Source organism: Plectropomus leopardus, chromosome 6, assembly GCF_026936395.1.
Source record: "Plectropomus leopardus strain MGB_pleo_1.0 chromosome 6, ASM2693639v1, whole genome shotgun sequence".
In the NCBI taxonomy this organism is placed as follows: Eukaryota; Metazoa; Chordata; class Actinopteri; order Perciformes; family Serranidae; genus Plectropomus; species Plectropomus leopardus.
Genome location: NC_142181.1, coordinates 18,578,393 through 18,595,541, shown reverse-complemented (window position 1 = coordinate 18,595,541; position 17,149 = coordinate 18,578,393). Strand labels below are relative to the sequence as shown.

General features: G+C 39.5%; 1 protein-coding gene across 5 annotated transcripts in view; it reads left to right on the top strand.

Moving 5' to 3' along the window:
• grik4 (glutamate receptor, ionotropic, kainate 4) overlaps positions 1 to 17,149 on the top strand; it is a 391,090-nt gene that overhangs the window by 272,383 nt on the left and 101,558 nt on the right. For all 5 annotated transcript variants that reach the window (XM_088078927.1, XM_088078926.1, XM_088078929.1 and 2 more), the window contains 2 exons: positions 3,668 to 3,846; positions 8,241 to 8,294. In XM_088078927.1, the coding sequence (XP_087935053.1) occupies positions 3,668 to 3,846; positions 8,241 to 8,294 (233 nt within the window). The remainder of the gene's footprint in view (positions 1 to 3,667; positions 3,847 to 8,240; positions 8,295 to 17,149) is intronic.

The window sequence follows — 17,149 nt, the reverse complement described above, 5'->3', positions numbered from 1 at the left end:
GTGAATACGATTCAAATACAAACAGTAATGCCAGAGTGTTTGCAGGCATTGTTTCCAGTCAGTCTTTCAGTCTCCGGTATCATATATCATACGCATAGATCAGACCAGCATTTAGGTCCTGATGGTGATAACCCTGAATTTTAAGGTATCATGAGCGCTCAGGTTCAGCAAGGTCATAAAAAAAATTATTAGAGACATGTCTATAATCAAATGTTTGTTTAACAAGAAATACATGCATAAAAACTTACTTTTGTGAAGTACCAATATGTGCCACCCAGCTCTATTATTTGTACAAGGCTATTTGGCATTGAGAATGTCTAACGGGCGTGTAAAGTTTTCTTGTCCCCAAATACCTGGGAAATATTTGTGTAACATGGCTGTATCGCTATAGAGGCCTTCCCATTTTTACCTACTTAAATAAAGTCATGTAAATGCAGTAAAATATTAAGGCAAAGTAATGGAGTAGTTTTGAACATTAATTGGTAAAAATGTTTGGGAACCATGGTATTACTGTATATAAAGAGGTGAACGCAAAATGTAAATGCACTGAATCGATATTGTTGGGAACTGGCTGCCATTAATTGTTATTTAATCTAACTTTAACTTAAACCTAATTCTAATCTTAGTTATAAAGTTTATAAAGTCTATAAAAGTCATAACTCTCAAATAGCCCTATGAAGTAGTGAAAGGCCAGCCAGAATATTCTCACTTTAAAAAAATTTCCTCGTTTTCAAGGTCATAACTTTATAAAAACAGAGGTACAAGGCCAAACACAAACATAGGCACACACACACACACACACACACACAAACACACATACACACACACACACACACACACACACACACACACAAACACACATACACAAACCGCTTCAAATTCTACTGAAAGGAAGATATGCGTGCTTTACAGGACAGCATGCACACACACTCCCACGGAATTTGTTCTCTCTGCACAGGGACTTGTACAAGTTTAACTAAAGAACAGAACATTTTTCATTCAGCGGCCTGGTTTTGATTTGATTGAAACTGGTTCACCAGAGCAAACAGAAAGAGAGCAACATGGCTGCTGTAAAGCACCCTAGTGAAAAGGGATTCTGACTCCTCTTTGAACCCTGTGCAGCCACAACACTAAAGAGAATATGAGCTTTTATTCTGCGTGTCACTCTATTTGTGTGTGAATGTGTGTGCGCTGTTTAGCCAGCTGCATCTGGTACAGTGTTTAATGTCATGAACACGAAGCGGGAAGAAGCTCGAGAGAGTGGATGCAGGAGGCAGGCGAGGAGGGCGGTTTAGCAGAAGCTATTTCAAGCTCATCAAAGTTATTCTGCGTTATACTACAGAGGAAGTTGATCTGACAGGTTGAAGACACAGCCAGGCGAACGAGCAGCAGCCAGGAGTGATGTCTCATGAGTGCACAGACACAGGTAGCCAGGTACAGGAAGACAAACACACACAGCGATATACCGCCGTACAGACAGGCTGACAGACAGGCAGACACTGAGACATAATTACAGAAGCTATTAGACATGACGCTGGTGACTGGGGCAGCACTGTAGCTTGCATTAATGTGCTGTAGAAAAGCTAAAGGACTATGCTTGATAACTTTAAATTGCTGTGCCAAAACTGGTCTCCATGTGACAGATAACCTACTCTGCTGTCGCCATTGCAGAAATCACATAGAAAAAAAGCTGTTGACGTCGAAGCCTAGAGTGCCATTTCATTATTACTTTATAATGGAAAATGCAGGTGGATGCTCAGCTAGGTCCTTCTCCACAAAGTTATGTCCTTCTTCCATGACTCTCCTTGCCAATGTCAAGGAATGTTATATGAGAGTGATGAGATCTGCCAAATTGCTAAGGTGAAGCTAATGTAACTATCACATCAAAGTGCCGTGGTTTACTACTCTGAGTCTCATTCAGGTTGTATTTTTTTTCAATGTAACACTTCACGAATGAGTTTATACTCCTATATGGAAAATTAGTCCAATAACCTCTCACAGTCTGCTAATATATGGACGCAGAGTGACTGGTAAAATGCTGCCGGGAGGGTTTTGATTAAGTCGGCCATGCTTTAATTAGGGCAAATCCCACTTACCTCAGTAGAGTCAAACGGTCTGTTACCATGGGATAAAGTACAAGAGAAGCTGCTGAAACGTCCCTTTGTTTTTGATGGCTTTGCAATAATTGTAATTAAAGATAATCAGTCCACTTGTTCTGCTTGAGAACATCTTTATGGATCCATTGTTATCAAATGTGGCAGAAAAACTAAGAGGCACATTTGTTTGTACTTAGGGGAAAGCATGTGCTTAGTAAACGTCCAGTGTTTAGGATTAAGAGGCATAAATGGGCAGAAATGATATATAATATGTGAGGTATGTTTTCTTTAGTGTATAAACACATGAAGGAAATAAGAATCTTTTTGTAACTTATACCTTAGAATGAGCCATTTAAATCTACATAGGAGGAGGGTCTTTGTCTTTGTACACAGATTATGCAATGTCGCAATGCCATGTTTATACAGTAGCCTACAGGGGACAAACCAAACACTGGCTCTATATAGGGTCGTTCACTTTTTGCATCAGCCACCATAGTTAGCAGCTCCTCCGCAACACACAGCATTAGACGAAGCAAAAAACTGCTTTATTCTGTGTAAGTAATTCAGTAAGTAAGTAAATAAGTGAGCAAATAAGTAGGTAAAATGTATCCATAAAGTGCATTCAAAACAGTTTTGACACAGTTTTCAGTGTCTCTAAGTATGTACACAAATAAGTCAGTAACAAACATAGGTCACAAAGTACTTAACAAGGTCAATATACAACATGCAAGAATAACAACATAGAAGATAAAGTGACTACCTGAGCCAGGTAGTTCAAAGTGGAAAACTATTTGCACAATACATAATAAAAAATATCAAATATGCATGCTTACATATTACCCAAATGCCTGTCCAAACAGGCGTATCTCTTGGCTTTTAAAAGAAACCACAGAGTCAGCAGACTGTACGGGTGCAGGCAGAGAAATACAAAATTTAAGTGCTACGGTCGAAAAAGCTCAATCACCACAGTGTCTTAAGGCGGGTGCAAGGGACAGACCACAAATTTAGCTTATTTGACCTAAGAGAGCGAGCTGACCAGTTTAAATCACCAAGTCCATTTGTTTGGGAGAGGAAGAGATCTCTGCAGATAATCTGTTCCTAGTAAAATATCTCCTAAAAATCTGGATGTTTAATTATCAGAGAAAAAAGGTGAGCACACATTAGCAGGTGCTAGGCTGGTGGCCTGTCTCTGATGAGCCAAACAGTGTGGGAGAAACATCGATTTGTAAAACGACTTCATTAAGCCGTGTTACTGCTTTAAATCACCTGTTGGTTTGTTTTAGAAGAGATCTCTGTTTCGGCTGGTTTGTTATCTGCAATCTTCACACCTATATGCCTCTTAATACTGTTAAATTTTACACACTGTTCCTTTAAATTCATAATGCATTTACAATATCAACCATCATTACAAAAATGTACTTGACATCCTTAACTTTCTGGCAATGTATTTTATCAACTTTTGAAAAAGTCTATTACAGCATCTCCTTGGGAGAGTCTTCCCCTCATTAAAAGTCATTTTCTTATGTGTTTCTTTTTGTGTGTGTGTCTGTGTGTGCGTGTCTTACCGGCAGGCTTATTGAACCTGGAGCAGCTCCTCAGGCAGTTCCTCATCTCTAAGGAGACTCTGTCAGTGCGCATGCTTGATGACAGCAACGACCCGACCCCGCTCCTGAAGGAGATCCGAGATGACAAGACTGCCACTATTATAGTCGACGCCAACGCCACCATGTCACATATCATTTTGGAACGGGTTAGTATGGTTCACATGATAGCTGTGTTATTCATGCACTGATAACTTGTCTTTATTTTATGTCTGCAGTCTGAGCTTTATACCAAATGGGAAATTCCCAAGATCCACATATATTTAACTCTCATACATCTCAAGAAGGAAAAGTAACTGAAAAATGCCACTGGCAAGAAGTGTTCAAGGCTAAAAATAATTGTATATGTGGAGAAGGATTTCTATAGCTGAAAGTTGGTTTCGTCTTCAGTTTTGACCTGTAAAAGTAGAGGATGAATTCCCCGCACAAATAGTGTGCAGAACATATAAAAAGGGAAATATCCTTTTTCACCGCTGTAATCCATTTGCCGTCTCGAATTAGAAGACAGATTACGTGAATTTATGCACATTTGGCAGTGGGCAAAGCTTTTAAAAGATGGGAGGTTACAGAGTCTACAGTCGAAAACCCACTCCAAAATAAAAGGCAAATGAATCGAGGCAATCTTGTCAAACAAACCCGTTACATCAAATTATATGGATGAGAGCATTAAATCAAGTTGTACTCCGACGATTCATCTTCCATAAGTGAGAATTCTGCACAGTTAAGTGGATTAAGTGCAAGTAAGGACAGACTCAAAAACGAAAGAGCCCCTTTGTCTACTTTCTAATACAGTTCATGTTATGGATTAAAACGAGCTGCTCTGTGTGTCAGTGACGCAGATCAAGTGGACGGATTCTTTCATGTCCTTCTAATCTATTATCTATCTGTTGCTCCTCAAAAGAAAAAAAACTGACATTGAAATATAATTATAAATGTAAGAAGCAAAGACATAAAGTTTATCAAGTGAGTAAAACAACTTTCTGACAACTTAAACAAGCACTATTTCTGTCCCTAGCGTTAACAGTATGACCTGTATGTGTTTTCTCTAATGGCACATACAAATAATTAACGTCTGGGAACATTATTAAAACCTCCATCATAACGCTGAAGCTGCTCCTGATTGGAGACTTATGTTCGTGGCATCAGTAAAGGTGATTGTGGGAGCCAAGGAAGCGAGGGTGTTTGCAGCAGCATATGGCCTCTTAGTAATTAATACGCACCTCATTATTTCTAGAAGACGATGGATGGGTGGTGAGAGTGGAGGTGGCGATAACTAAAGACGAGATGGGAGAAGGAGAAGTGGAGATGTTTCCCGTGCTTCTCCCGTCATTATGGTCTCGCTCGATCTCGCAGTAGTCTTCAGTCTCAATCTCTCACCTCAATCAGGCTGCCATCAGTGGTCATCCAGTCACCATGGCAACCCTGGCAACCCTGGGCCACAGAGCAGCGGGAGCCCACAGTGGGATGTCTTTCTTTTCTCCATCTTTGTTCCCCTTCTCCCTCCATCTGTTTCTACAGTCTCAATATATGGAGTTGCTCTCTTTCTTGCCCTCTGTTGTCCGCCCCAGAGAAGACGATTTCACTTTGTTTCCTCACACCTCCCTCCTCGTGTGGTCTTGTACACCCTTCCCTCTATCTCTCACTCCTTTGTCTCCTTTGTGTGTCAGGCTGTCTGTCTGTGGTGAGACAATCCTGCAGCAGGGTGGTGGAAAAAGTTGGCAGTCACGCCTCTCTTGCAGAGGGCCAAATGTATCAAAGCTGTGCGCCGGCTATATACGCCTTTCTCATACGATGATAATAGTGCCCAGCTTTTCCAAAGGGACGGAATCGTCTTTTGTCATGCAAGACATTCCCCGTTATTTGTCTGTTTGCATCTTACATCAAACCCTCGTCAGACAAAGGTCTCACTCTCTGAGGTTTTAGCATTCAGAGGGGTTTAGGTCAGCTGTGTTAGCATTCTGAATGTAATCTCATTCAGTCAGGCCTCCGCTGTTGTGCGCAGCTATACAGAACCATAGTGGTATAGATAGTGAGCCCAGTATATGGGGGCAGTGCAAACTGTGTGCACTCTGACCAAAAGCTGGGGTAGAACAACAACGAGATAAAAACGCAGGGAAAAAAGACGGAGAAGCTTATTTTGAATGCAGTGAAAGGAAACCAAAAGGATGTTTTCCATCAACTGCTTGTTTTTGTCACATTATGTCTTCTGAATGGGATGTGGGCAGAAACCAAAGGCGATTTAGGTCATAACGTCAGTTTCTGTGTATTAAAGAAATAGTTCAGATTTTTTGAAGTGGGGTTGTATGGGGCACTCATCCATAGTCAGTGATTTACATACAGTAGATGTCAGTTGGCATGTCCCCAGTTTGGAGAAGCAGGCTGGAGTCCGACATGGAAGCTAAGCGATGTACTGCTGTGGATGGTGGTCAGCAAAAAAAACGTATTTTAGCCACCTATAAAAGTCAATATCAGTTTAAGCGTTCATTATATTAGGAATATTTCCTCTGCTTTACCTCAGTGTCAGACAGTGATTTCCAATGGTAAACTGAAGCTGTTATTTCACTCTCTTTAAAGTCATACTCTATCATCTTACACACTAGTGTTATACACTGTATTGTGGCGTAAAAATATAAATCTATATGATTTATATTTTTTACACATTATACATATTTATGTTTTTGAATATTGTACATAGTAGTGTTAACATAGCAGCATATTACGCGCATTTCTATTTCATTCTTTTACATACTTGCACGATATTTCATCTTCTATAATTTTAAAATCCTGTGCTTTATGTCAGAGCCACTGTAACAAACTACAAATTCCCCACGGGGATCAATGAAGCATTTCTGATTCTGATTCTGATTCTCATTAAGATAAACAGTGATTTAACAATGCTGCACATGGAGCTGTTGGTCTACCGCTGCCTTGAACAGTTAATTTGTTTGTGTTATTGTGTGGCAGCTCCTGTGTTCAGGGTGCTAAAATTACTGTTTTCATCAGTGGAGTCTGGTCATAGATGGGGAAATGAGGCTGCCAGTGGCTTCACTGTTGGATCGAGCTATGTGACAGAAAGATAAAGCAGTGAAAATACTCCCAATATAGCGAACACTTAGTGTGATATCAATGTTTTAGGTGGGACTTGTTGCTGAGCCTAATCTACAGCATTACATTGCTTAGCTTCCTCGTCAGACTTCAGCCAGCTTCTCTAAACTGGGAATGTGCCAACTGACATCTACTGTATGTAGTGCAATGACTATCGATAAGTACCCCATACAACCCGGCTTCCAAAAATCTAAACTATCCCTTTAAAGGCTTTAAGAAAAAGATGCAGTGCTTTTTAAACATCACTTTGCCACATGAAGGTACTTTAAAAAATCTCAACCACCTTGCGCCTTTCGCTAGCTTTACTGACTGTGTGTAACCCCAGGGCAGATGTTAACAAACAACTTCCCTGAAGCATAATAATTATCTTACAAAGTCATCATGCCAGTAGTTTCAGAGTAATGGCATGCTAAATATACTCAAAGGAGAAAGCTCCATGAAGACATCATGAGGGGTCATTCAGAGTTTAATAATGAAAATTGTAGTTGAATGTTTTTGCTTTACTGTAAGTGATGCCTTTCTATTTTTTCCTCTTTTATTATTTATGCTCCTGCAGAACACTTAAGCTGAATATTCAACATCTGAGTGGCATACACTCCTAATGGCACACAAACACCCACACATTAGAGGGTACACTTTTTGCAGATATGACAGCTAAATATCTGTTAGTAAATGCTTTCTGATGTTGCAAAACCGTATGATAATGTTAGTGTGGAAGGTATTTATTATGGAAATATGTAAATTTCAATGCAGACAGGTGCGGAAAAGACAGAGTAATGTCTCAGAAGGTGCATGTGGGTCAATTCATGTTCAGGAAGAATTTCAATCAAATTTGAATAATGATTTGTGGAAAAAATGTTCTTGGACAAAGATGACGTTCTTTGACGCTGATTGGTTTGATATATGTACATCTACTTGATATTTATTGATTTTAATCATAATGTGCATTGCTGCGTGATTAAACAGAAGCCTATAGCTGGATGATTTTCTTTTTTGCTAATGACTTTAATGAAATCACACTATGAGAAGTTCACCCTGTCCTTCACAACTGCTCCTCACTGTGACTTTGATTTAATCAAATTGTAAGACAGAGCGTCGAGCAGCATACTAATGCACCTCAGAAATTAATTGCTCCATTGAGAGCCATCGTCAGATAAGAATGTGTCTGGTCTTATCAAGATGTGGATTTGATCTGTCTGCTGCAGAGTGGAGCTTGAGTTACACTGATTCACTGACCTCTCAACTTCTCTCGTCGCCCCTTTATTCCTGACTCTCTCTGCTCTCTGTTTTGTACCCCACCCCCTCTCCGTTTCTCTGACCTCCGTCTTAACATTGTTTTGTTCAAATCACAACCTTCGAATTTCTGTTTTGTACCCTCTGTCTCTGACATTTGCTCTTTATCTCTCTCCTCCTGCCCCTCTTGTCTTTTGTTCTGCAGGCATCAGAGCTGGGGATGCTGTCAGTCTACTACACTTACATCTTCACCTCTCTGGTAAGGAAACGGGAGATGTTGTGGGTATTTAGAGGCAATATAGATTTCACACCTGCAGTAGAACATCAGTAGTCTGATGCTATGCTCCTGTAGTGTATTAAAAAAATGCACTTTAATTGATGCTCTTCACTCGAGTGAGTGATTGAATGGATAGAGTTAAGCAGACAGGTGCTAAGACAGAGTAATTATAGCGTGGCTGGTTTTCTCCATGTGACTGCAAATTAGAGACATACTGAGTGTCGTGGCTCCAGTGGCTCCAGTTGCTGCTCGTTTGCCCTAGTTGGTAGAAGTGCACTCCCACCAAACCAATACATAATAATGATTATTATAATTGCTACAAGTACCATTGTTGTTTCTCCTGCAGTTTTTTCTTGTAATTATGATTGTGGAAAGCCTGCCAAAGCTCCCATTGAATGAGCGATGAAGTCATCCTCCTCAGAGTCAACATTCATTTCTGTCAATGGAGGAGCGCCACACATCCTTCCTCTATAGCTTTCTGCCTTTCTGTATTTCTTCATGTTTGAATAAGCTTAACATACACTTTTATGCTTCTGCGCCGATGATAGCAGTGGCTGGAAGCTCTATGTTTTTGGGGTATCTGGCTGTCTGTCTGATTCCTGTAAAAGCTGTATCTCTATATCATCTTGGGGGAATTTTTTCAAATCTTTCACCAACATCCACTTTGACTCAACATTAAAATGACTAGATTTTGGTGGTCAAAGTGTAGGGCTCTCTGTTATCTTGCATCTATCTCATTCTCATGAATGCAGTATCTCAAGAACACCTTGTAGGAATTTCCATGGATTTGGCTGAAACACCCACTTGTACTGAACTGATAAGAATTTGGTGGTCATTGGTCACTATAAAACTCTCATATCATTTTTTTGGCCATAACTCCAGAAGTTATACACTGACAAATGTCTAATAGGATAAAATTATAATGATAAAGTGGTGTTATATCCAAAAGGTCAAAGATAAAAGTTGAGACATCATAATGTTCTGTGGATACCAAAACTGTGGTGATTGCATAGATCTTCTGTCGAAGATTGGTCGTGAAGCATCCATGTTTTAGAATTTGTTGCCTCTTTAAAGCAACATCCGTATTTGAAGCATTGTCTGCTGAATGTAAACTGTAAGTGCAACTCGACTAGCTTGTGGAAGTATACACCAAGGAGGGGATTTTAGTTTTCATTTTTAGAAGAACATTATCTCCATTATTCTTCAGCAGCTATGGTTGGTTTGCAGGTTTGCCTGCAAACTAAGCTTATACCGTATCAAATTTTCTCTTAATTTGCTCTCATTGCTTAGTTAATTAGCACCGTTTCTTGCAATAGTTGGCCTTGAACTCTTGTGATGTGGAATGACATTTAGAGAATTTTTCACAAGCTCTGTGATACACATAACATGTTCTATTTATACAAATTTAATCACATTGCATTGCATATTGTGGAGTGCACAGTTGCTTAACTGTGGTGAGTTTAACTTATTGTAGCTGTGTAAGTGATGCTTTGCAGTGAATGTTGCATACAGTTTACAGTGACAATGTCCCCAAAGAGGTGACGGAGGCAGATAGAGAAAGAGCTGAGAGAGGCAGCTAAAGGAAATGTTTCTTTGCAAAGTTGCTTTCAAAGCAGGAGCTTTCATTATGACTGAAATATCAAACAGCCACTTCTTAAATGTTTTATCTCCAGCAGGTATGCGCAAAAGTTACCTCTGCAACTTTTGTGAAAGTGTTTTTGTGGATGGTAAAGCTGAGTAAATCCCACATTGATAGTATACTTTGTAAGACTGTTTTATGTATTATTTTGTAGTATCTACTGTGCCAACTTTTAGGTGCAGTTTGGGGACAAAACTGTTTAAAATGAGACACTGCACCTCTTGTCTACGCACGTCCACACTGAAAATTAAAGAGACTGACCCCAAATTTGATAGTAATGGTGTTTAGGCATACGGGGGCTACAAGATCGGTGAGAGTTATTGTAAGATCATAAAGATAGCGGCTTGGAGAAAATTTGATGCAGTAGTAAACTTACCAGATAGCTGCTCCCTAATGGAAATTAATGAGGTTCGAAACACTTTGCTCTAATAGCGCTGTAGAGATGATTCATATCAAGCTGATTTATGACTCATTAGGAGTGGGCTGCTGCCATCTTCATGTTTTCCTCCACAGCCCTTGACATAGTCACTTCTCGTATAGTTCTCCTCCCCTCTCCTGTTCTTTAACCTGCTTGTCTTTGCTTTGCCTTTGTCTACAGCTAAATAAGCTCCCTCATCACTCTGCTCCGGTGCCTGCTGGCGGGCACAGTATAACACACAGATTCATTTTAGATACTAGATGATGACCCTACGTCCCTCCTCCCACTACGATCACTACCATTTTCTTAAAATCCAGCCATTGCTCAGTGACGGCATCGTTAATAGCTTCAGCTAACATCATTAAAATGGCCAGCAGTGTGCCCCCGGCAGCCTGGGACATGATGCAGAGGCTGTAAGTAGAAAATAGAGGCCCTGTTGTCTCCTTAGTCGTCGTACTAAGTGATTCATCCTATTTATTGTGTTTTTAAATGGCTGTGCTGCCTGTGCATCATGCTCACACACACATGCATAAATACACTCCGACACAAAGGAGGATAGGAACAAGTTTTATTATTTTCTCTCAGAGCTCAGTTCATTGTTCGCCCATTTTCAAGACTCACTGTGATAGTTATGGCAATAACACGTTGAACGCCTGGGTCACTTTTTTATCCTCTCATTAAAGAACTCTCTGCCACTTCACAAGACTGTCCTTTCCAGAAAAATGGCAGCATCAGCCATTTGTTCAAAGGCCGTAAAACAGCTCAGAACATTCAGTGCAAAAGCTGGATGTTATGTGCTGTTGTCATAGCGATGCAAAAAAGTTAAGGTATGTGAGTCAAGGTGATGCATAGGGGCACAAAGAGTAGGATTTTGACAGACTCAAGAGTTTAATTGAGACTGAGGTTCACATTTCAGTCAAATTGAGTTTCTTTTAAAGCTACAACTTTTATGAAAATAGCTTTGTATCATATTTGCTGAAACAGTCACTTTATTCTGAAAGAAGTACATGAGACAGATAGAAGGAAATCATGACCCTCCTCCCCACTGCCTTTAATGGCATTCACCAAAAATAACCAATGAGAGCTGAGGAATCTCTTACACAGCTGTCAGTTGTGTCAATCACTGCTCGTGAACTGCAGTCAAACTGTTAAATAAGGAAGCGCTGATTAAATTAAATTTCTCACCTCAAATGCTTTCAGAAACATATTTAAGTGTACTGTTTAGTTGTAAAATAAGAAAGTTGGTCTGGCTAGAGTCCTTGGCTTGACTGAGTCTATTATGGCGGCAGGGACACAAATCTTCTCATTTTACAGCCAAACAGTACATTAATATATGTCTCTGAAACATTTCAAGTAAGAAAATGGTCAGAGTTGATCAAATATAATTTAAGATTCTTCTTGGGCATCACCTATTTCTTGCCTGAAATGTCTTCACAAAGATATTTTAATGTACTGTTTAGCTGTGAAATGAGAGAGTTTCTGACCCGTCGCCAGAGTACCTACCATTGCCCACTGGCTGGACCAGCTTCCTCATTTTACAGCTAAACAGCACTCTTAAATATGCTTCTGGCAACAATTGAGGTGAGAAATAGGCAATGTAGTTATAGAATCTTGATTCATGCCGAGTTTGAAAGTTTGTCCGCGCAAGAGCTGTGGTTGACGGGGCGACAGCTTCGTTACAGACTCCTCGGCTCTGACTGGTTGTATTTGTTGCAGTAATACCATTCAAAGCAATACAAGGAAATAGAGTAAGCAGAGGAAGATGATTTTTTTTCCACAGATAATCTGTCTTATTTTTTTCTGTGTAAATATAGCAACAGTCAGCAAATATGATTTTTTAAAATTATTTTTCTGTTTTGTTTTTTTTATTTATTTATTTTTTATAAAAGTTGCCAACTGCAGCTTTAGCTATGATATCATGCCCAGAAGCTAGTGGAACAGAAACTAGCCCACTCAGTTATTTAGCTTCCTGTATGTAACCATAGTAGAAGCAAATCAGCAAAAAAAGATAATCTTCCATTTTTGGATCGCTCATATAGGGACTTTTTTAATACAGTGACAAATTAACATTTTCATTTAGTACTTTTTGGACTTCATTAAAGTTTGGAATAGAATCTGAAGTAGTCTTTTTTAAACAAATGTTAACACCTGTCTTGAATCACAGGGAAGCAAGATAGATGATAAAGAAGATTCGAAGGTCATTAATGTCTCTCTGTGTGTGCCTCCCAATGGTAGCGTGTCTTCCAGTCCAGATATTTCCATTATCTTAGGGAGTAAAAAACATTTCTGAAGCCTATTTAAAGGTTACACTTATCACTTACTCTTTCACCTCTTCCCCTGAAAAAGCTTTTACATCTGCTGAACTGTGACCTGATACATTTACGTCTTCCTAGCAGTCATTTTAATGAACATAATTATTAAACTGTGGGGGAAAAAAACGGAAGGCAAAAATAATTCTGCACCACTTATAAAACAGAAATATGGATTTAAAATATGTCTGTGATGTTTAGCAAAATGCAGAATTAGCAACTATGATACACCTGAGCAACTACACGTGTTTATCTCACTCTTACAATATGACAAGCTTATAATATTGAAATGCAGCAGCACTTTGATGTGACTGTCTTACGTGTTTTCACAGTGTGGTGTCTTTTGAGTGAGCTGAATGTTTGCTATTAAATAATGATTCGTGCTTTGACATCAGTTTGACTTTGTTAAGCTTCAGTTTTTTTCGTGGAGACATGCAGCTTTTCCTGATAATAACTGCAATGTTTCCTCCCAGGAACTTGCTCAAGTTATTTATTCTTGTGCTTTTAGGACAGTAGGCAGTATTAATAATTTCTGCGTTATTATACTATATATATAGACACTGTTAAAATAGCAGGAAAGACAGAGCACATAAAGTTCAGAAGTGTGAGTCCTTTCTCTTCACTCTGCCATCAATGGGAACATTTTCCAGAGATTTATTTGTTGGTTGACACAAAGTTCATGGCTCAGGATGTATTCTTGATAGCTTTAATAAATCTGAATTTGGCTCTCTATAATTTAAAACAGTGTTCGTGGAAGTTTGCCTACCGCAGCCTCTTACTGAATAGATACAGAGTTGGTACCAACGCAAAGACAATTCACTTTCAGATCTCTTTATTTCTGTTATTAAAAACCTGCTACTTGTACCAGTTTAAGTGTGTCTGTGTGGGCGGCAGGTTTCACCTTCTAATGGTGTCTAATTAAACGCATAGAGGTAATAAAAGCTACAGTTTGAGGTTCAGATTAGAGTCAATGACCATCTAAAACTATGTGTCTTGGGTGGGAACATGAACTGTGTGTTCTGATCAAAGGAGCATTGAATCCATCTAAATTGGTGTCAGGAGTTTGGTCATGATGAAACAAGTTAACCAGAGGGGTTTGCAATTTTTGTTAATTTAGGGAAAAGTAGATGCTGTGTTCAGTGCTAATTTGGGATCTTTAGCATGCATGATATGGTGGCAAATCGTACCTCACAAGCTTGTTTGTGAGTATTTTGGAGAGGGCAGGGATTCTGATAAATACTGAAGATATCTGATTTTCTACTAGAAGAAACAAAACAGTTACTGGAGTTAGTCACTGTATGCAGTCATTTTGCTGCCAAAAATTGTTTCATGTACTGTACATGCTAGTGTTGCCAGCAACTCAGTCATTTGTTTTCACAATATTTACAGCTTGACAATCCAAGCTGAATTGTCAAGCTGTAAATACTGTGAAAATAAATGAACTGAAACAGCTAATAAAAGCAGGCTGATCACTGAGTTAGCCCTTTAGTGAATACTTTTACTTCCAGCTCTACTCATAGTGTAACTTTTGTTGTATGTTTTTAATTTTTATTTTAATTTTAATCTTTTTTGTTTGTTTGTTTGTTTGTTTTGTTTGATGACACATCATGTACAAAGTACAATGGCTTCAGAAGCTCTTTAGAAGATCAAACATACTGTCATATTCATAATACATAAAGTGTACCTTTTTGAATACTTTCTGAAGAATGTAACTGATAATAATAAATTATGCATCACTACTATACGTGATGATGAAAAATATGGGTTTCTGAAGAATGACATGTAAGATTAATTATGCAGGTATTAACACAGAGAATGTCCTCGTGACTCACATATGAAAATAGAAACTATAGATATTGTTATTGCTAGTCATGTACAAGTCCATTGCAGTTTGTTGTAATTTTTTATGGCTCATGAATATTAAATCATCTCACTACATATATTGCATCCTTTATGCATCTCCCCTCTCCTCCCTCACCTTCTCTCTCTTGTCCTCTCACTTGTCTCCCTGTATTCTCTCCAACCATCCTCTGCTGACACTTCATTTATCTGTGGTCCTGACATCCCTGACTAACGATCTGCCAGACTGCTCCCCTGCCTAATCTGTTTTCCCTGAATCATCTCAAGGCGCTCATCAACGTCCTCACGCAGCTACCTGTCTCCAGTCAGGGTTTTTGTCATGCCCACTTATGGTGCCGACAGCTCTCAGTCTTCATTTTGTTTGGGTTTTGTGTATTCTGTTACGTGTTGATGTTATTGATCTAGAGTGAGAAGTTCAAGAAGAGGTAGAGATGCTCCATTTCTCCAATTACAACCAAAATTATTGCATGATGCAATATATAATCAAGTGTTTTATAGCTATGAGACTTATTTGCATGCTCCCCTTAATGAGTGTTTGACTGTGTTTGTTAGATAAACATGGCAACCGTTCATTTATCACTGTTATTATGAAGGTCTCTATGGAGAAGATGGATGTGAAAGAATGCCAATTCAGTGACCATCATTAGGGACAATGATCGACATTAGGTGCTGCCTGTGGAAAAGAGATTGTTTGTAATTTGCTTGTCCTTTCATTAAAAGACATACGATTCAAATAGTGGCACCTCGTAATGGTCTCTGAAACCTGCTATGGTCCTTGCTACATTAATTCTGCGCTGTGATTTCAGAGGCACTGGTCCTGGGTAATGTAAAGCTTAATCTAGAAACAAGTATTCCCTTTAGCTGATGGTGCTCATCAGAATTAGACACGCAGGTGATGGGGAGGAAAAGCAGCGCACAGGCATCACTCAGATCGTATCAAACATTGTTTCTTTTATTCCATGTGATAAAGCTCTCAGCGCTGGTTTATTTTCCTCTCTCCCCATTAAGTCCACTTAATACCAGCCGTTAATATCCTGGGCTTTAATTGCAAGATCTAATAGAAATCTTGGCCCTTGGGTCGCAGCGAACAGAGAGATTAAAACAAAAACATGCTTGACGGAGGAGCACAGAAAGTTAACAGCTCCGCAGGGCTTTTACAGCTTCTCGCTGTAAAGTAGCCGACATCATGCAGCTCCCTCAGCCTTAACTTAATGTTACACTCACACGAGAGAGAGCCACACGCGTATACTCGTCTGATGGATGCATACACACAAACAATCAAAACAAACACACACACACACACACACACACTCACAGAGGCAGGCACACGTTTGCACTCAGTCCCCGCTCCATGGCTTCCATCTAAGTGATTTGTGTCCCGTGATCCAAGCTACTCGGCAGGATTGAATAAATCACATCAGGTTGGCAGTGACTCATCATATGTTGACGGGATGCCTAATGTCATTTGAAGGTTAGGTGAGCACGGGATCAGGCCTAGCAGCGCCTCACATGGCACACTTTCACTTTATGATGTCATTTTGAATCTTGATGAAAGCGTGCAGGCCCTCTCTTCCTTGCTTTCACACAAAAACAGTCAAAAACACGCTTTGACACACGGTGCTGGCTGACATATTATCCCTCTCTGCAAAGCGGGGGCCATCAGTTCAACTCCCCCCCCCCAACACACCCCTCCGTCTGTTTGTTTTGTTCTTCATGTTCCATTTCCTCTCCACACACCCGTGATCCCTCTTGTCACTGCAGTCATTGTCATGCATCCGTGCCTGAAGAGCTGCCAGCACGTCCTGACTGTCTCACACACACACGCACACAAACACACACACACACACACACACACACACGCATACGCATATGTATGAATGCTAAAACTCAAATAAATATACTCATGTACACGCTCACCCACACAACATCCCTAACGTCCCTCCCACTCACACATACAGTTGTAACATCTTGGCCTGCTTATCTACTGTCTGTCTGCTTCCCGGATATAAGCTGCGTATTTTTTGTCTTCTGGTGTCATAAACGAGAGATGGTGATACACAGAGAGGCAGCACATAGACCTCATGCAAACGCACACTTCCAAAACACATTCATTTAGGCCCTGTCTGCAAGGGGTGGGAATCTCCAGAGGCCCCATGATACAATGTTATCCCCGCACTTAAGTCACAATACAATATTATTGCAATTTTAAACATTTTGCAGTATATTGAGTATTGCTATAGCACATTTTGTGAGTTAATTTCCATTTCAAACTGCTAGTTATGTCCCAAAAGGAAAACTAAAAAGATATTTCTTTCTCATTTCAGTCATTTTTATTGCAGCAAATTCTATCAAGTGGACAGAAGAAGCAATTGATTTTATTATCCTAATAGGCTAGAATATTTTAATTTGTAATTGCAATATTAAAAATGAATATAATAAAAATAAACAGAAGTTTGAATCTGTGTATCAATACAATATTTCCACAGAAAATATCGCAATACTATACTGTTTTGATATTTTTTTCCACAGCTACTGTCTACACATAAACAGAGGATGTTGAAAATTGATATTTTCTCCTTAAAAGAGTAATTCTGTTCCACACTAGAAGACA